The sequence below is a fragment of the Cardiocondyla obscurior genome, linkage group LG04 (assembly GCF_019399895.1).
Source record: "Cardiocondyla obscurior isolate alpha-2009 linkage group LG04, Cobs3.1, whole genome shotgun sequence".
NCBI lineage: Eukaryota > Metazoa > Arthropoda > Insecta > Hymenoptera > Formicidae > Cardiocondyla > Cardiocondyla obscurior.
In genome coordinates, this window is record NC_091867.1 from 3,021,688 (window position 1) to 3,041,757 (window position 20,070).

Here is a 20,070-nt window from a genome sequence, read left to right on the forward strand (position 1 = left end):
TAAAAATTTATGCCATGAAAAAAAACCTTTTTAATATCCTGATGTACTGAATTTTTTACTAATTTAAAATTATGTATTTATAAATAATTATAGGTTAAAAAAACGTTTATAAACATTGTGGTTTGTTTTATATTGCTAATTTATTTAACATTTTATTAATTACGTTTTGGCAATGTGGTAAAGAATTCCTATATTACACATAAAATACAAACGTATCATTTTTATGAATTAAAAACAATATATTTATATCCATTTATTAACATATCAAAAATTTTTATAAAAAGAAATTATTTGTTTCATTATAATTTATTAATTAATTAAAATTTACCTTCTGTGAAAACTTTATCGCACTTATCATACCATTCGCGAAGAGTTAGTGGTAAAATTGTACCAGGAAATTGTTTAATTAGAGACCATACTGCAATGTCGACAATATTAAATCCACCTTTGCATGACCATTTTTCAAATTCATGAGCTAGTTTCAACAACCCTTTCTCTATATTTTGCTCCTTGTGTAACAAATTAGTGAAGTCAAGCGCAAAGTCTAATGTATGCGGTTGTAAGCACGTGTTTTCATAACTATGCGATTCTATCAATCTGCTCACATATCTAAGAAAATTGACTTCACCCTTAATAGTAGTGGAACGTAAATCTGTGATAACTTCCATATCTGAGACTAAAAAATAAATTTAATTAAAAAAGCTGTGAAATACCTAAATATACCATTAAAAAGTTCGTTAATGCATTGATAAGAAAATAATTGAAATTAATCTTCTAAAAAATTTTAATACTCTAAATAAATTTCTTTTTTAATTGTCAAAATTTTATGTCTTACCATCTTTCCATATTAATGTTAATTCTACAGTATTTGTAGCGCATTTAGTAGTATAAGGAAAGACAATGGGTATCTGATCATTTATAGTAGAATGAATATATGATTTCACTCTAAAACTAGTATCTTTCCAAAGTTTCTGTAAAGCAAGTATTGAATATGGTGGCTTGCTTGGATTCACATTCAATACTAGTTCAAGGGAGACTGGTTTCTATAAATGTATAATTACTTGTTAATTTTTTTTTGTATAATAATTGAATAATTAATGCATTACCTGTAATTACTAATTATATATGCAAGTTATTTATATTTGGTAAAAAATTATATTTAAAATATTTATCACTAACCTGAACCTGAACCGCCACAAAGTCTTTCTTAACTTCCGCTTGATTAGATTGTCTTAAGAAAGAGTATAGTTTAGAAACTTGTTTTTTGAGTTCTGCCAACTGACTAAGAATTTTCTCTTGTCTCGCTTCTAATGCTTCGTATTCTGGCAAAGATGCCTAAAAATAAAAAAATAAAAATAATTAAAATTTATTATTTATGTGAAGACGCGTATTTAGCAGTATTCGAATTGAATATTTATACAGTATACAAGCACGAAACAAATCCTATCATACAGCCGCGATAATTAGAATCGTGCTTTTTCCGCTTCCGCGCGCGGAAGTTAAATAATCCATACTGTCACGAAATACCGTCCGCGCTTCTCTCGCGTGCTTACTGCACACTTGAGTCGACACGTTTTTCCGTACTGTCCTCGAAAGAGAATTTTTTTCATAAAAAGCCGCCGATATTTGTTTAAAAGTCACTCGAAAAAGGGAGATCTCAGGGGGGAAGGACACATCGATCAAGCCCCTCCGAGGCGGAAAGAGAGAAAGATAGAAAGAGAGAGTGAGAGAGGAACCGCGACATGTCGCTCTCCCGGTCGATTGCGGATCAGTATGCTCGTAGAAATTTTTGGGAGGAGTCACCATGTCTCGATCGTCAGCGGGTTCGCGCGACCGCAGCGGGCAGCCGTGGAGGCCACGCGCACTCGGAACGTACGGTAAATCGGAGCCGCGTAGCCGGACAAAAATGAAGCAGAAACGAAACGGAAACCTGCAGAAGGCGGTTAACCTGCGTGAGAACGTCGTCGGGCATCTTGGCTTCGGCCTCGGTGGCACGCCAGTCCTCGTGAATGTTTCGCATTTCGTATATCGACTTCGAGTGCGGACACTTGCTAGGTAGGTCGACTATCGGCGGCAACCGATACATCTTCGTCGGCGCCGTCGCCACCGTCACGTCGCCGCTCATCTTGCAACAAGTCGCGATAATAAATCCAACAAGTCCGCGCGCGGCGAGCGGTTTCTCGCTCGATCGCACTCACGCGCTCTCGCCCTTCGTGCAGCCATATTTTCTGAGGTATCGTCGCTCATGGTTGACGGCCGATGTCTCCAGATGACGCGCGAGCGATGCACTTTCATCGGTAACGTTGATCTCGTGCCTTGACGTCAGCCTTCGAAGACAGCGGAATACTTGATTTTTTACACCACGATTCCAATTTTTATTTTCTTTCCTCTGAATCGTTCTCGCGATTTACGAGGGTGCAACTTAGCCGAACGCGCGACTCTGAAACATATACGTTATCGATCGAGAAATGTGGCGGCGTCGCGTCCGTCAGTAGTGTCCTCTAGGAAGCAATGTCCGCGAGCGAGTATCCGGGCTAGTGTCTTTCGAGGTGATCACGGGTAACGGACGAAGGTGGTGGATCATTCTCAGCGCGATCTCGCTTATTGCCAGCGAGGTGGATTCCATCGCGCGAACGTCTCACGAGGAGTTTCGTGAGCTGTCCCGCGCCCGCGCGATCGTGGTTAGAATTACGTTTTTTTTTTTTTCGAACGTGCGTGTATCGCCATCTATCGTGTTCGTCGATGTGACAGGAGCCAGCGACAAAAAGATACGGTGGAAGCGATTGGATCTCGCAGGCGTCTCGTGCGAAACGAGGGAGTTTAGGCGGTGGAGCAAGGCGTAGGTATTGTTGACCGAGGAGGAACGTAATCGGCACCGGCGAAAAAGATCTGTGGGCTTCCTGGACCGGCGCGGTCAAGCGGAAGGCACCACGACAGCTGGCCGCTCATCTTTTTCATCGCAACTGGCCTACGGATAGACGACATGGCGGATCATCGATGAACCAATCGCAGGACCGGTCTCTTGCTCCAATCCGCCATTCGACAACGACAACGACGACGACTCCGTTCGGTGCTACCGCCGCCAGCGACACTACCACCACCATCAGCAGCACCAATACTACCACCGCGCAGCTAGAAACCCCCTTCTGGCGTAATTCGCGTCGGCGATTTCGCTATCTCGAATTTGGCGAGTGAGTTTATTTCGCGGTAAGCACGGTGCGAGAAACGGCGAGGAACGGCACAGTGGACGAGGAAGAGTGACGCGCGGCGACGTGCATGCCGCGAGGGCATCGCGTCGCGACGATTGTGTTTGGTCACGTGACCGCGCGAAACCGACCGTGGGCCGTGAGAAATGGCGCAAAGATCAGAGTGCATCAGACATCATGGACGGATCCAGCTCGTTGCCGCGGCGATGTCACTCGTGTTTGTTTACAAGCGTGCGAGCACGCGCGCCACGTGCTGAGTGAGGCGAGATCAAGAGAAGAGAGGAGAAGAGAGGAAAGACGAAAAAGAGTCGATTAGCCTGGCGAGGTGAGCGGTAGGAGGCGAGCTTGATCAGGCAGGTAGGTCCCGTCGGTAGTTAGCCCCGCGTGGGGCCTGCGTTCCGAAACGAAGTTGTCGGCGCCGGTGCCGGACGACTACGAAAACGACTACGGCGACGATCGGAAGGACCACGGCGACACACGACAATAATGACAGGCAGGGGATCGAAGAGGCGGGGGCGCCCGCCCAAGTCCGTGGTGATGGAGCGGCCGAAAAAGTTTCAGTATCACCTGATGAAAAAGCCCAAGTACTTGCAGAATAGAACGACGACGCTCGGTGGCGGTGCTGAGACGCCAGGTTCGCAGCCGAGCACGCCAACGCCATCGCGACCAACCTCACCGTCGGTCGAAAGCGAGGAGAACAGCAAGCGTAGCACGAGGAATCAACGTAAATTGCGAACTGGTCGAGACCGGCACTCTCGCAAAGGCGGTCATTCCGGAGCCACAGGTGGTGCCTATCAGCGTCGTGGCTATAATCCCAACGTTGATTATAACGATTCTGAGTACCATTATGGTTCTGATTTTGGAGATGAGTCCAGCGAAAAAAGCGAGCCTGAAGAGGAGCCAATACCGAGTGATGTTGAATCTTCTGAGAGCTTGGAAGAACCTGATCCTTCAAGCGATAGTGACTTTTCACTTTCCAGTTACAGTACCACTAGTGGTACACCCAGGAAAATGTTGCTTTCCCAACAGAGGCCACCCAGTCCAGAACCATTGTGGCTGCAGAACAGAGAACTGCCTCCATTAGTGTTACCCAAGACCTCAGATGATCTGTTGCTCCTTAAAGAATTGGTCATGCCATCACTTTCTATTTATGAAGTACTCAGGCATTTTCGCACCCTGGTGCGTTTGTCCTCCTTTAGATTTGAGGACTTTTGTGCTGCTCTTATGTGTGAAGATCAAACTAACTTGCTTGCAGAGATTCACATTATGCTTATTAAGGCATTGCTACGAGAAGAAGACTCACAACAAACACACTTTGGTCCATTGGATCAAAAAGATTCAGTAAATGTTAGCTTGTATTTTGTAGACTCTATGACATGGCCAGAAGTGTTACGTTCGTATGTGGAAAGTGATAAGAGTTTTGATCAGAACATTTTACATATATTGTCCACTACTGAATATCCTTTTACTGCCATCGAGGATAGAATCAAGGTCCTACAATTTTTAACAGATCAATTTTTAATTACAAACCCTGTGAGGGAAGATTTATTACATGAAGGTATTGTAAAATAAAAATTATACATATGTAATATTTTACACATGTGGTTTATATGCTTTTCATTTATAAGTAATATTAACAATCAGCAAAGAAAACATTTACTGTGTCCATGCTGATATATCTATTACTTTTTATGATAAGATAATATTTTAATTAACTTTGTTTTGTGAGCAAAGCTTAAGCAAGTAAAGCAAAAAGTATGAAGTAAACAATACTTATGTTTTTCAGGAGCTATGCATTATGATGATCACTGCAGAGTTTGTCATCGACTAGGAGATTTGTTATGTTGTGAAACTTGCCCAGCTGTATTTCATTTAGAATGTGTAGAACCACCTCTGGTCGATGTTCCTACTGAGGATTGGCAATGTAGTATATGTAAAGCCCACAAAGTAATGGGTGTCGTGGATTGTATCCCTGATGTTGAAAAGAATGGATCATTGTGTAGACAAGAGCATTTGGGATTTGATAGACATGGGAGAAAATATTGGTTTCTGGCAAGAAGAGTTTTTGTGTAAGACATATTTTAATGTATTTGAATTTTTAAGGATTTATTCTTTACACTTATGTAATCAGTTTAAAAGTTTGAATTGATTACTGATACACATATTCTAGTTTTTTAATATTTTATTATTTTATTTTTTAATATTTTATTATGGTTTTATTATTTAGTGAAAGCGAAGATGGCGAGGTATGGTATTACACTTCACCTCTACAATTAGAAGAACTAATGCTTGCGTTAGATCAAAATGAATTGGAAGTAGCTCTTTATCGCGAATTATCGGATTATAAGGAAGAAATTATTCGTCAAATGGAACTCACTGAAACCATTACTAATCAATTCAAAGGAAGTAAGAAATCGTATCTGGAAGTAGAAAACGGTAAGCATCATTCTTTTTTAATGTCATTTAATAATTTTTAACCAATATTAAATATTAAAAAAATATATTTATAATATTTAAATACTAAGTATTTTTTTAAATATTTTATAGGTCTTATACAAAAAATGCAAAAAGAACGGGTAGAGAAACGAGAGAAAGAGGAAGAAGAAAAGAAAGAAAAGCAGAGACAGGAAGCAGAGGAAATGATACGCAAAATGCACGAGAATACCGATGCTTTCGATGATCGTACAGCAGCAACGACGGAACAAAATGAAACGAAGGTATCCAATAATGAGTCGACTCCAGCTACACAAGTACCTGAAGTGGTCGGCGAAACTGTCGAAGTTGACACTGAGGCATCAACTACGACGAATGGAGATAAAACTACGAAAACTAGCACACCTACATCGTCATCTGAAGACGTTGATGAAGAAACGTTAGATGGAGAAGAAAAAATTGGGAAAGACGGTAAGACTTTGCAATAAAAATTTTCATTGTAATTTTTATGTAAAAAAAAAACATTTTTTTACAAAATTGGTATTAAATTTCTATAAAAACAATTACAGAATTATATTTATATTAGAATATTTTGTGGATGTCTGATAAATTGAGAAGTTTTTAGAAAAGTTGTTTTAAATATTTATTAGCCATTTGATTACTATATTTTCAACAATAATCTTTCTTTTAGGCAAAAAGCACACTATTGTGACAAGATCAAAGACTGGATCATTGCAGCCACGAACTTTTAATATGGACGATGTAAAGAGACGAAGTATGGCACCGTTGTCGAAAGAGGAACAAGAAAAGTTAGATAAGAGTCTAAAGGATTCCGAAAGCGACAGCAATATTAGAGTGACGCGTCAGAAAGCACATCAAATTGCATCTGGCACACACTTGTTTAAATTAGGCATGGATAACAATTTTAAATCATATGTCAATCAATACAGTACCAATTCTATCGCGTTAAATAAAACACAAAGAAACGAGGAACGTGATAAGAAACGTCATTTGTCACATAAATTCTCGCTCACACAGGCGTCGGAGTTTAAATGGGTGGGTAGTTTAACAGGTACACGTGCTTTGTTAGTTAGCACCCTACGTCAAACAATTTTGCAACTTGAAAGCAATATTCAGGCATCGTTCATGCATACCAATTGGCCACTATTGCGCAAACCATGGACTGCTGCGGTAGGAGCATGTGTAAATCCACGGGACTTTGCGCGCACTCTTATTGTCCTGCAAGCATGCATTAAATCTGTCGTATTTGCAAGCGTGTGGCACGATCAACTTGGTCATGTGAAATTACAACGGGTAACAGCGATCGAGCGCGAAGAGAAAAAACGTCAAGACAAGAAAGAAAAAAAAGAAAAAGAAGATGAAGAAGAACGTAATCGGCTTTTCAATTTTGTTAAATATACGCTTGGTTTGAAGCATCAGGTGTGGAAGCAAAAAGGTGAAGAATATCGAGTGCACGGCCAAGGGGGTTGGCTCTGGATATCGTCTAGACGCCGTCACCGATCTTCTGATATGACAAAGATGGGCTTACGTGCTGGCCCACAGAAAATTATGGTACAGATTAAAGATCAAGGTGGTTTAAAAGTACTTGCGCTTGATCCACCCACTTATGAATTCCTCATTAAAGAATATTGCCCGAGTAAAACGGAGAATGGTATTGTAAAACAAGAAATCAAAGAGGAAGGTGTAGAAAGTGAGACGATAAAGCAAGAACATAATACGGAAAATATAAAAAAGGAACCTACAACCAATGGCGAGACAAATAGTGTTGACTCTTCTTCATCCATAAAATCAGAATCCCAATCTGTCAAACAAGAAACAAAAATGAATCTGTCATGTATGTAATAAGTGAAAACATTTAACGTTTATGATAAATATTTTCAAGATTATATAATTAATAATATAATTTAAAAAATATCCATTAAATACTTTTATTATATTTGTGCAAACAAGTATTTAACAGAAAATTTTTTTTAGTTTTAGCTGGCATGAAAATTGAGAAAGTCTTTACTCCAATTACCGAGTTCGAAGAAATTGATATTAATAAGGCATTAACTAGTGCTGGAAGATTATATTATCCAAAAGTTGCAAAAAAGACGAGAATCGACGATTTCCTGACTCGTAGATCACATTTGAAATTTTTAGAAGAAAGAAAATTATTGCAATCTGTAAGTGTAATTAAATGTATTATTTTAATAATATATTTTAAGATTTGTATATTTTACATTTTACATTTTAATATTTTACAGGTAAAGACGAAAGAAGCGAGTCAAACATCAAATCAGAAAGGTGGAGACGGTGATTCTTTAGAAGTTGATACAGAAAATCACGAAGAAAATGATACAGATAGTAATGATGCCGTTGGTGGTGGCGGAGATGGTTCTTTGCAAAGTCTTTTATCAACGCCTGCTAGCAAGCAACAGCCAACAAATAAAGCAGTAACAGCCATTTCAGCATCTGCAAAAGAAATGGTAACGGCGCTCAACAAGCGTATTCAACAAGTGCGCTTGCAATATGTAGCTGCCTTCAAGGTTTGCAAGACTAGCGGGTGTTATTCACGTTATTGTAACATGAATACTAACAAAAACAACGTAGTACAAATTAATACTGCACAGATTATCACTCCAAATACCACTGATACCTGTTATTCGCCTTTATGCATGCGAAGGATGCGGCTGAAACGTGATTTAATTGCATTGCTACGCAAAGTAAATTCTTTGACAAATAACAATCAGTCTTCTTCATCGTCCTCGCCACAAGTTGCGACAGCTACCGTAAAAACGGAAACTTTAGAGGAATCGAAGGATGCAATCAGACGAGATTTAGAATCAGCGGTAGCGTCAGCAACGCATTGCAACGAGGAAGCAGTAGCGACAAACGTAACGAAAACAAAAAATAGTGTTTCTTCTCCAAAGAAAATCAAGCTTGAGAGTGAACATACGGAAAATACTAGCGTGACCACTGTTACAACGAGTAACGTTGTTACGACCACCACAACGATTACAACGACTCAGCAAACTGTGAAAAGTGCAGATGGCGTAACACAGGAGCATTCGGCCGTTAATCGTAATTTGACTACCGTTTCTTCGGAAACTACAACTACAACAACGAATAAGAGTGGTGCAAAGACCGTAATGATTGTAAATCGTAGAGGAAGAACAGTTCAGCGAAGTACATTTGTCAAAGAACTTCACGCTGACGGAACCGAGCGAGTATACACTACGACAGCAACTGAGGGTAAAATCTATTTGAAAAAGGTAGCATTCACGATGGCTGATCGTAAGAAAAAACGAACGCCAGTTAAGTATCCACTTTGTTCAACTTTCTGTACGAAGAACAAGCAGCGCAGTATATTAATACTTCCTCAGCACGAATTAAGAAAATTATCTCGTGTTGGTGGCAAGATACCTGTACAAGGATTTCACCATCAAGCTAAAGCAAATTTGTCAGTATGGCCGTATCCTTGTCCCAGACCTTTGTTCAAAACTTGCTGGTTATACAGAACAGTTGGCTTAAAGTCATTAGCGTCTGCTGCGATTCAGCTAAGAATACTTTGGGCGTGTCTTAGATGGGACGATATGGCAGCTAAACCATTGTCCACAGATGGTAAAAATCAAGTAACTACTGATACAGAAATTATGTCTTTGGAAATATTAAAGCACCGACATGTCGGGCAATTCCTCGATAGAGCTCAATATCTACGTAGAAAGGTTGTCATACCGCTGGAACTTCCAAAACAAGTCAGAGGTTTGTATAGACGATAATATATTGATTCTTAATCGAATAAATCTCACAATTGTTAATTATCTTAGTAAACAGTGCATTATAGTTATATGTTGAAGTGTAATTATTTTAATCGTATTAATATCACGTATAAAAATGTTGCAGAGGTAACGTCTATAAGGAGCGGTCTGAGAAAAAGAAAGCGTCCGGAATCTCCACAGAGTACTGAACCACAAGTCACTGAGGAATGGGTCGATGAAGACAAACTAGAGCTATGGGAAATTAAACAATACGGCGACAGGTATAGATCAACAACGATTGATATGTAACGTGTGTTTGATAACGAAATATTTGCATGTTATTTCGTGTACCTAATGTTTGTGAAATTCTTTCTAAAATATTCTACTTATCTTATAATTACTACGTTATTAAATGATTTCGTTGAGCTTGTTCAAATTTAACCAAAGAATTTTAGACTTTAACAATTTTTTAATTATTTTAAATAAAAATTTCGAATTAATTTTATCTATTATTATATTCTATATAAATTTATTTTATATAGAATATATCTCTGTTTACGCTTTTGTAATTTATGTTAAAGATAAATATTTAACGTGTGAATTTGACCGCTAAACCTTTAACTGCTTGCTTTTTTCCACTGGAAACTAACCCTCCGCTTGGTGTGTCTGTCCTGTCTCCAGGTTAGAGAAGGCTAATGCGCAGATTATTACTAGGAGTCGCTCAGGAGCACCTCAGTCAGTGATCGTCAGTAGCGGCAATAAAACTGTCACCACCGTTGCTTCTGCTGGTGGAACGACTGGTCTAACTGGTGACCAACTTGTTAGCGGTAAAGCGACGCCGGAAGAAATTAAAGAAAAGATGGAGCAACAGTTGCGTTTACAACGAGCAGCTCATCAACAAAAACGTGCTTTAGAAACATATAAAAATCAATCTACGAATTCGACATCACCTGCTACCCAACTTGTTAAAGTTACAGCCAATTCGTCTCATGGTAAGCTATACGAGTTAAAATTATATATATAATTTATTAAAATATAAAAATTAAATTATATTAAAGGAGATTATACTAAAAGAAATTATATTATTTTTAGATGGCACTGTTAAATTGGTTTCAAAAGTCGCAATTCCAGCGAACCCCAATAGCCCAAAGTCACAATTAACTTCTCTTTTGACGACTCCTACGCAAAACAAAACTTTCATTGGTACACGGCGTATTTACGTGACAAAATGTAAATCATTTACTTTTATGATTGATCACGGAAATTATATAAATTGTCTTTGTATAAACTATTTTATGATTTTGTTTTAGCTTCTAGCGGAACGACTAAAGTTTTATCCAGTCCTACAAATATTGTACCAAAAACACCACAAACTCAAGGACTAAACCAGCAATCCTTGATTAGAGTGACACCAACGAGTAAGTTTATATACTTATTACTTTAAGTAATGTTATTGATAAAAGAAATTTTTTTCCCTTTTTTTTTTTTTGTAAAATATCAATGTACAGTACACGAATTTTTCTTAAAAAAAAACGTATTTGAATTGTCTTAATTATATTTTTTAGGCACTAATTCACCGGTGCACGTGCAGCAAAGAGTGCAAATTCTCAGAGGACCGGATGGAAAGTTACAAGTGCGCGGCTTATTGCCTGGCCAACAATTGGTTCAGATGCCGGATGGAAAGCTGCATGTCTTGAATGTAAGCCAAACTGTGGGCACTACGAATGCACAAGGCGCACAAACAAATTCAACAACATCTACAACTACTCCACAAGTAATTTGTTTAAAAAAACGCATTTAATAACTATTTAATATTTATAGAAGAGAGCGTATGATACGATATAATTAATAAATACATTAAAAATTGATTAATATAAAATTTAAAATAAAATTAGTAATAAACTTAGTTGTAGAAAACTAAAAAAATGAAATTATGCTTAATGTATTTCTGTAATCGCAAATGGGATTATTTGATTACTTTATTACAATTATATTTTAGGCAAAAACTGTAACTGCCGTCAGCGCTAAAACGTTGACAGAGAATACAACTGCAACTAAAACTAGTCCGAGTGTAAAGACAACAGCAAACTCGACAACACAACAAGCACAAACGCCTCAACAAACTCAAGTTGTGCAAACGGTTCAACGCGTAAAACCCGCAACTATGACTTTGACACCTACAACAGCGACTCAAGCACCGAAAAATGCCATCGTAGTCACTAATACGGGACAAACTGCGCAGGTAAGAACACTTCTAATTAATTTCAATCAAACCACAAAATAATTTTCGAATGTATATGAAACTTTTTCAAACAAAAATTACTGAAAATTTTATAAAATATTAAATATGTACGCAAAATTTATAACGCTTAAATTTAACAGAATTATCAATATTTGTAAATTAAAAAAAAAATTGTTAAATTTTATTATTGAGAAACATTAAAAAGATAAATATTATATAGTTTTAAAAACTTACAAATTTTTTCTCGAATTAATAAATATGTGCATATATTAAATCTGCGTTATGTTATATTTATACATTGTATAAAAATGTCATAGGTGATATCTTCCGGTGGACAAGTAATAAGCGGTAACTCGATAATGGTTACAAACGCAAACCTAGCTCAGCAATTGGTAACGGGCAAAGCTCAGTTGGCTACAATCGGCAATCAAGTTGTGATACGTAATGCATCCAATCAAATTGTGCATGTAAATTCAACTAATGGAGGATTTATTGTAAAAGGTACTATCGCCGCCAATAAACAACAAGGTTAGTTTAATAATTTTTTTTTAATTATTTATATCTTTCAAAAATTTTATATATGCTGAGAATAAACTTATATTTTTAGCTTTGCAAACTACGCAAACTTCAACTATTACACAATCAGCTACAACTACGAACACGACCCCAACGACAACCACTACAGTTTCCACTGCATCAGTTCCAACAACGACTCAAAATTCCACAACAACTCCAACTCCAGGAAGTATCGAAGCTTCATTATTAGCGGGACAACCACCCGGTACAGTAATTAAATGTGTGACGGCGCAAGTGATTACTACAACAGAGGGTCCACGAATTGTACTGCAGGGTTTGCAAGGCTCAGATTTTACCCAACAGCAATTAAATATGGTGCAGCAGCAAGTTAAGCAGCAACTTCTAAAAGGTTAGCTTTTAAGAATCTTTAAAAATTCAATTTGTTGATAAATTATTTATTAACGTCTTGCATTAACATATTGTTACGCCGGGAACGGGGTCAGCGGACGTCTCCGCGTTTACGCTCCGCACTCACGCTATTCTCACTCTCGCACTCGCGATACCCGCGCTCCGCGAAATAAAAAGGAAAAACAGAAAGGGGTGACGTCTACGCTGTTTAAAGTCACGGGCAGAACTGTCAAAAATATAATTAAATTTAAACAATCTTCGTTGCCTTAGCAACGGGAAACCGAGATCTTCGAGCGAGCCGGCAACTTCTCGCCGCTCCGTATACCGGGCGTAACAATATTATTGACAAGAAGTATATCAACTTGTTTTATTTTTTATTTTATTTTGAATAATATTTAAAAAGCTGATCGTTAATTTCTATATAAATTAGTTACAAGATAATACAAATTACCTAATTATATTAATAATTGATACCGGTATCTAAATTAAATAACAAATTTTTAATCGATTTCAGCACAAGCAGCAACTGGTAAACAAGGTGTTTTAGGACCGACAAAAATTTATTTAGCCGTTCAACCTGCCCAATCATCTAATAATCAGCAACAACAATCCCAAAATTCTCAAACTTCATCTGTTACAAATATCCCAACACCATCAACTCCAAAACAGCAACAAATTAAAACTTCTCCCTCGTCTACCAGTGGTACGTAAATTTTCGATTTTTTGTTATTTAAAAAATATCTAATAACAAATAAATATTTGGTAGTAAATTGGTAGTAGTTCCTGTATAAGGATACAATATTTCAAATAAAATAATAATTAATATTTTATAATATTATATACATTTACTTTTTATTAGAACCACAAAGCGTCACTGAATCCATTCCAGAAACTCCGCAAGCAGTAACACCAAAAGCGACAGATAAACCAAAAGTAGTCGTTCAACAAGTGGGGCGTGTAGCAAACTCGACAGAAGATGACACTCAAAAAACAAATATTGCTAATGGACAGCAACCATCATCGCAATCGGTGAAAGAAAAAAAAGACTCGTCGCCAGATAAATTTATACTGACACCAGATTATATTCAACAAAGTTAGTATCATATTTATATATATAATGTCTTATTTAAAATACTTCTGGAATATTTTTTTGACTACATGTGCTCTTATTTATGTTTGATTTTAGCAATAAAAAATGCTTTAAAACAAGAAAACTTGAATCCGGAAATAGAGGAGAAATTGTTACAACTTCAACGTTATCAGGAAAAGCAAATGAAAGGTGGCGTAGAGAATTCCGTGACCAGCAACCAGACTTATACTTCACCCGCGGTAACGACGCCGCGGCCGCCGTCGCGCAAACGGCCGGCACCATCGTCGAACATTCCAGCAGTAACAGCAGTCACGACGATGTCGACAAATGTTCAATCGTCCTCCAGCGGGGGTGACGACAAAGATGATAAAGATTGGGTTGAGTCACCCAGAAAAAGACCAGCAGTGAAACAAGAAAATCGCGAAGCGACCGCAAAGTAAGCGCATGTACAAATATAGACTAAATATGATTAAAAAATAATTAGGCTATTAACATGACATATAATTGCAGTAGCACAACTTGTTTTTTCTATCTTTTAACTTATTATTAAAGATGTACTTTTATAAAAAAAAAAATTGCGAATATTTGAGGTAGAATGATGAACTCAACTAGATCAAGAAAAAGGACTTCGAAAATTCTTTATTACATATATAATCGTACTCGTGCATTTTTTTATGTGTATTTGTGTGTGTATATAAACTGTGATTTTTATATATTAATTTTTTCATATCTTTTTTATTGTTTTATAAATAAACAAAGTTTGGTTACTGTATTATTATGTGCCATTTAGCTTTTTGGGTTTACTTGCTTTGCTTTTATTTTTTTTTAACACAGTGACTCACAGTCAGTCAGAATTTTTAATTCCGCTAATTTTTTCACTTTTATAATTTTTATAATCACATTTTATAATTATTTATACAATATTATAATCCAGAATAATGTATGATAAACAAAAAGTATCATTAAATCGTGTATATTAATAATATTAAAAAAAAATAAAAAAATTTGCATTAAAAATACAATCCAGGTTATAATATTTATATAAGAAATATATTGAATTTAAAATGTATTTTAAAATATTTTCGAAGAAAGAATATTCATTAAAATACCTCGTTTTTTTTTATATAATTATCTTTAAAAATAACAGAAAACACAGATAATAAATTTATCTTGATATTTATATTTTCTTTATTAATATTTAGATTAGTTTTAATTATGAAAAAAAACAACTTTAATCGTTTAAAACTATTACGTTCCCGAAAATATATAAGATATTTTAAATCCACCAGAGATAATTCTTTAATCATTATTTATGTCTTTTATATTCAACTTTGTGCTAGTAAAAATATTTATCGAAACAATTATTATCTTTTTTTATTAATTTTTGAGATTCTTTTTATAACTTATATTTAAATTACTATTTTTACTCAGTATATCTTTCTTAAAGAGAAACTTTAAACAGCATTTAACAAGATTGCATTATTTATAATTTTTAAATTATTTGCGAGTGGATTGTTTAATAATATTATGATATGACCTATTTCTAGAACGCCGAAACTATCAGAGGCATTAGATAACGAAACATCACCTAAAAACCGATCCGCAAAATTAAAAGACAACCAAGAACAGCGGAGAAAACAGCAAGTGTATTCCCGAATGCAAGTTCTATTGTTCCGGCATAAAGAACTTCTCAAAAAAGACATTCTTAAAAAGAGGGCTTTACTTGAAAAAGAACTTCAAATCGATATACAGGTAATCACAAATAATATAACAAATGAATAAATATCTTATGTAACTTTACACAATAATGATCCAAAGGCATATTTTCAAATTTAAGCGAATTATTTTATTCCTATTATAAAAGTTGAAATAATATATGTTTATTTTAACTTTTTACGTCATTCAATGAAATTTATAAATACATTTCGTAACATTCTTAAAAATATATTGAAACTGAATTATGTACCTACCAAAATTCGCATTTTAAATTGTATTAATTGCTATTATAAATTTAAAAAAAAATTGTGAAAGGATTTTTTGGTAAAATATTTTAATAAATATTTTCATAGAAGGATCTCTCAGCGGAGCTTGCTACCAGAACGAAAGCAGAAAGACACAAACAGGATGAAGTAAAAGTTGGTAGCGCGAAGCGAAAGGCGAATGCTCAAATGGCTCAACAAGTCAGCCCGTCCAGTCGAAGTAGTAGTAGCAGACCGAAAAAACATAAGGGTCAAAGTAACAATACAACTCCTCCTGGAGGTTCGACTGCTGCGAGTCGCATCAAGAAAGAAAAGCTATATTGTCTATGCAGAACTCCTTATGATGAAACTAAGTAAGAATCTATACAAGGACTAATTAAATTTAATTTGGAAATTAAAAAAAAAAGTTTTTTACATTATCAAAATCGATGCTTTCTAAAATTGTATTGCATTTTAGTTGAATCAAAAACCATAATTTTAAAAGATTCTACTTACACAATGCAACAAATAAATTTACAATCAGCATTCAAAAATCAGAACATTATAATAAATTGATAAAATATTATTTACTTAATTTTATTATATTATAAAACATGATAAAATACGAGCATTAATATTTTTTTAAAGGTTTTACGTGGGATGTGATTTATGCAATAATTGGTTCCATGGTGACTGTGTGGGTATAACAGAAGAAATGAGCAAGTCTCTGTCAGAGTTTGTTTGTACAGAATGCAGACATGCAAGAGATACACAAGAATTGTATTGTCTGTGTAAACAGCCTTATGACGAATCTCAGTAAGTGCATGCATTGATAAAAAATTGTATTAATAATAGAATATAAAATTATGTATAATAATATAATTAATTTTTAGATTTTACATATGCTGTGACAAATGTCAAGATTGGTTCCATGGTCGATGTGTTGGTATTCTTCAATCAGAGGCCGACAACATTGACGAGTATGTTTGTCCAAATTGTCAGCGCAATTCTTCCGTCAACTTTGCCAACATGAAGAACCTCAACGCAAAGGATCTTGATTTGTTAAAGAAATTAATTAAGCAAATACAGGTATTTACTATTTATTAGAATATTAAACAAACCTAATCTATAAATTAATCCTTTTTTTCTCACAAATCTCTGACAAATCTTCGACAAAAGTTTTGAAATAACTTATTAAAATTATTAAACTAACGAGCTTATTAAAATAACAAAAGATACTTTATATGATTTGGTTAGTTTGAAAATTTTATTTAGAAATTAAAACACAATATTCAAAATATATTAATTATTTGTTATAGGCTCATAAAAGTGCATGGCCGTTTATGGAACCAGTAGATCCTAACGAAGCACCAGATTATTACAAAGTGATAAAAGAACCAATGGGTAAGTATCACGACTATATTATTTTAGTAATTTACTTCTCTTACATAAATCTATTTTATATTTGGTTTTTTTCTTTTAATCTAACACAAATACCCTTCATTGTTTTAGACTTGCAAACTATCGAATTAAGGATAAATGACCGGACTTATAAAAAGCTCAGTGAATTTATTGGTGACATGACAAAAATATTTGACAATTGCCGGTATTACAATCCAAAAGAATCACCATTTTTTAAATGCGCTGAATCCTTAGAAACGTACTTCGTCCACAAAATTAAAAGTTTGAGGGAGAAGTTCTCGGAAGGAAAATAAATTCAATCAAAAGAAAAAAAAACTCAACCAACCAATGTAGCCGTACGTGGAATCTAATCGGATGGAAGTGCACAAAAATTGATATAGTACAGTGCGTTTTAACAGAAAACAGGAAACAAAATGGTTTGTGCCAGTACAGTATATAGAAAAAAAATGAAATCCTCTCGGAATAGACTTAAGTATGTAAAAGTAGAGAAGGCACCGGTCTCCGCTATTTATTATAGTTGTGTGAACATTTTTCTCTCCCTCCCACCACCTTCACTGCAATTTACTGAGTCCTCAGTTCTAGTTGTGCTATATAAGGTGTGAATTTTAGACCAGAACTTACTGCTCATGTCGTATTACAATTGACTTTTATCTACAAGAATATATCTTCATTTTGCCGTTTATTATTAAAAAAATAGTAAATATAGCACGAACCTTTACTTTTTTAATAATTGCATTATTGAAATATATGATTATGTAACATATCTTTTATGTTCATTCCTAAAAACTTCTTTTATTAATTTTTTTTAATATATAAAAATGAAAGATTTGACAGACCACAAAGTCTGTTTTAATTATTTTATTATTACTTTTTTTTTTTTTTACTATATTCACTAACCGTACAATTTAATAATTTACGTTGTTACAATACATAATTTGCAGTAATTGTTTAAACCCTCTTTACATTTCTTTGCATTACAAAAAAAACTTTGTATAAAAATGATTTCCCTCGGATAAATCCACGAGAAGTTTGGCCGTAGTTTGTATATTACATCATGAAATGTAACGTCACGAGATGTACACGAAAACACGGATATGTTCATTAATTCCGTGTGTCGAAAAATTAAATTTACAATATTATAACATCATATCCGAACAGTGTTATAACATTTATATATTTTTAATTACAAAAAAGAAAGATTTAATTAAAAAGGAGGATATGAAGAAAATTTGTCATGTCTATTGTGAGCATAATATAATAAAAAATGATAACTCTTCTAATTCTTTCTGAAAATTTGAGAAATTATTGCATTTTCAAAAATAATATAAATATAATGCTGCTGTCAGATTAAATCATTTATCTTTAATATCATGACGAATATTTCAAATTGACTTTAAAAGATTGGCCTTATCTAATTATTTATTATTTTAATATTGAATTCTCGCACGGAGGTACATCATTTTCTGTACAATAAACTAATCATAATAGTTAAAAAAAAAAAAAAAGAAATGTGAAGACAGATTATCTATCAATGATGCAAGCTAACAAAAAGAGCTCGAATAATTGTAATTCAGAACTGAAGGTGTATAAATCTTCGCATTATAATATATATTTATAAAAACCTGCAAGATTATTTTTTGTATATCGAGAATTTTTTGTCCTATATAGAATATACACGAATACACGTGTAATAATAATATAGGAATTTCAGGTAGAAGGTGATTTTATACATAAATCACCACGTTGACTTCGATTTCATACAATAGTTGTAAGTTGTGGTTCAGAATTCATGCGCCATTCATCATGTTATGCTATTATTTATGTATATACATACGATATGCAATCGTGAATTTATCTTCGAATTGCGGGGAAAAAAAACCGAAGGAATAACTGGCTATCTGTCGAATGCATTTGAGACGATTGAAAGATAAAGCTATTCACTTTACCATTTCTTTGTAATTGTATCTGATGTAAAAGAAAGGGAAAGAGAAAAGGAAAGCAGTTGTGTCATCGTATAGCTGTAAGATTAAATTTTAGGATAACACGCATAATAAATTGTACAAATTCGTTTATCGTCTCGTGCTCACACACAAGCTAGCGATTACAATTCTATTTACTTATGCGTTGTTTTAATCACATAAATAAATTTTCTATGAAATTGTTTATAATCGACAACTCACATTTAGGCGTTTAGATTGTAAGAAACGGGCAGCGAAGTCTGCCTATGTATATATATGCAACACCACACAATTACACACAGATGTGAAAAAAAGGGGAAAAAAAAGAAAGAGAGAAAAAGTTTATCTCGAAAAGAAAGGCAATTGTAGAATTCTTTGATTTCCAAACAAGAAGAAAATAAAAAGCCAGTGAAAAGAATAAAAAGGGTTGATTTTAATAAAATAAAAATAATAAAAATAAAAACTATTATTCATATTTTAGATGTACTACCAATAAAAACATGTAATAGATCAAAGATTATTTTGATTTTGCATGTTTATTGGACGAATATATAGAATAGAAAGCGATGCACAATTATTTTCTTGTGCGAGGCAAATATATAAGTATAATTATAGAAAAAAATAAAATAAAAAAAAAACATAAAGGAGATAATTTTAAGTATATGTATTTATATCATTTTTTGTCACATTTTAAATGTGAAATTGTGTTAGTGATTATCAATAATAATTTTTATGAATTATATATATAAACTACGAAAATTATTTCGTGTTCTTATTAAGTTAATCGGTATAATTAATTCAGTAGAATTAGAGGAAAGTTTCTAGCTGTATAATTTATTGCCTTTAATATAATTTTGTTAAATAAATATTTGATAAAAATTATATTTATATGAATAAAATAATAAAGATTATATTTAATAATACATTACATAATCCTAAATAGACTGTCCGTTATGGTTGCATGTATTTTGCATTAAAAACTTTTTTTTTTAGTAACTACTTTACATTTCCATTTAAATGTTCTTTATTACCTATTTCTTTTTTTTTTTTATTGCAAAAATTAATTTATTAAAATA

The 20,070-nt window shown here is 34.3% G+C and overlaps 2 protein-coding genes across 6 annotated transcripts; one reads left to right on the forward strand and one right to left on the reverse strand.

The window, feature by feature from the left end:
* Positions 1-121: 121 nt before the first annotated feature.
* Positions 122-2,452, reverse strand: LOC139101607 (probable aminoacyl tRNA synthase complex-interacting multifunctional protein 2). 2 transcript variants are annotated; one of them, XM_070654884.1, is made up of 4 exons: positions 1,949-2,452; positions 1,180-1,335; positions 836-1,043; positions 122-676 (listed from the first exon to the last, which is right to left on the reverse strand). In XM_070654884.1, the coding sequence occupies exons 1-4, from the start codon at positions 2,123-2,125 to the stop codon at positions 318-320; spliced, it is 900 nt and encodes a 299-aa protein (XP_070510985.1). In that variant the 5' UTR covers positions 2,126-2,452; the 3' UTR covers positions 122-317. The 2 variants fall into 2 exon arrangements, with proteins under 2 accessions (XP_070510985.1, XP_070510984.1); XM_070654883.1 differs by having other exon boundaries at positions 1,931-2,452.
* Positions 2,453-2,821: 369 nt separating this feature from the next.
* Positions 2,822-19,917, forward strand: E(bx) (nucleosome-remodeling factor subunit NURF301 E(bx)). 4 transcript variants are annotated; one of them, XM_070654850.1, is made up of 24 exons: positions 2,822-4,764; positions 4,993-5,275; positions 5,434-5,642; positions 5,754-6,110; positions 6,331-7,494; positions 7,635-7,825; positions 7,907-9,404; positions 9,546-9,681; positions 10,082-10,392; positions 10,493-10,630; positions 10,711-10,818; positions 10,966-11,174; positions 11,400-11,642; positions 11,960-12,170; positions 12,250-12,567; positions 13,081-13,269; positions 13,426-13,659; positions 13,753-14,092; positions 15,204-15,408; positions 15,726-15,988; positions 16,263-16,430; positions 16,508-16,703; positions 16,934-17,018; positions 17,127-19,917. In XM_070654850.1, the coding sequence occupies exons 1-24, from the start codon at positions 3,693-3,695 to the stop codon at positions 17,327-17,329; spliced, it is 8,331 nt and encodes a 2,776-aa protein (XP_070510951.1). In that variant the 5' UTR covers positions 2,822-3,692; the 3' UTR covers positions 17,330-19,917. The 4 variants fall into 4 exon arrangements, with proteins under 4 accessions (XP_070510951.1, XP_070510952.1, XP_070510953.1 ...); XM_070654851.1 differs by having other exon boundaries at positions 15,729-15,988; XM_070654852.1 differs by having other exon boundaries at positions 13,456-13,659.
* The last annotated feature ends 153 nt before the right edge of the window (positions 19,918-20,070 follow it).

What these genes read in the sequence shown, in the direction of transcription:
- LOC139101607 (XM_070654883.1), bottom strand. Translation starts at nt 2,125, where the DNA reads ATGAGCGGCGACGTGACGGTGGCGACGGCGCCGACGAAGATGTATCGG. An exon ending in TTGTGGCGGTTCAGGTTCAG is followed by an intron (nt 1,044 to 1,179) that starts GTTAGTGATAAA and finishes ATACATTTATAG; the next exon opens with AAACCAGTCTCCCTTGAACT. An exon ending in AACATTAATATGGAAAGATG is followed by an intron (nt 677 to 835) that starts GTAAGACATAAA and finishes TTTATTTTTTAG; the next exon opens with TCTCAGATATGGAAGTTATC.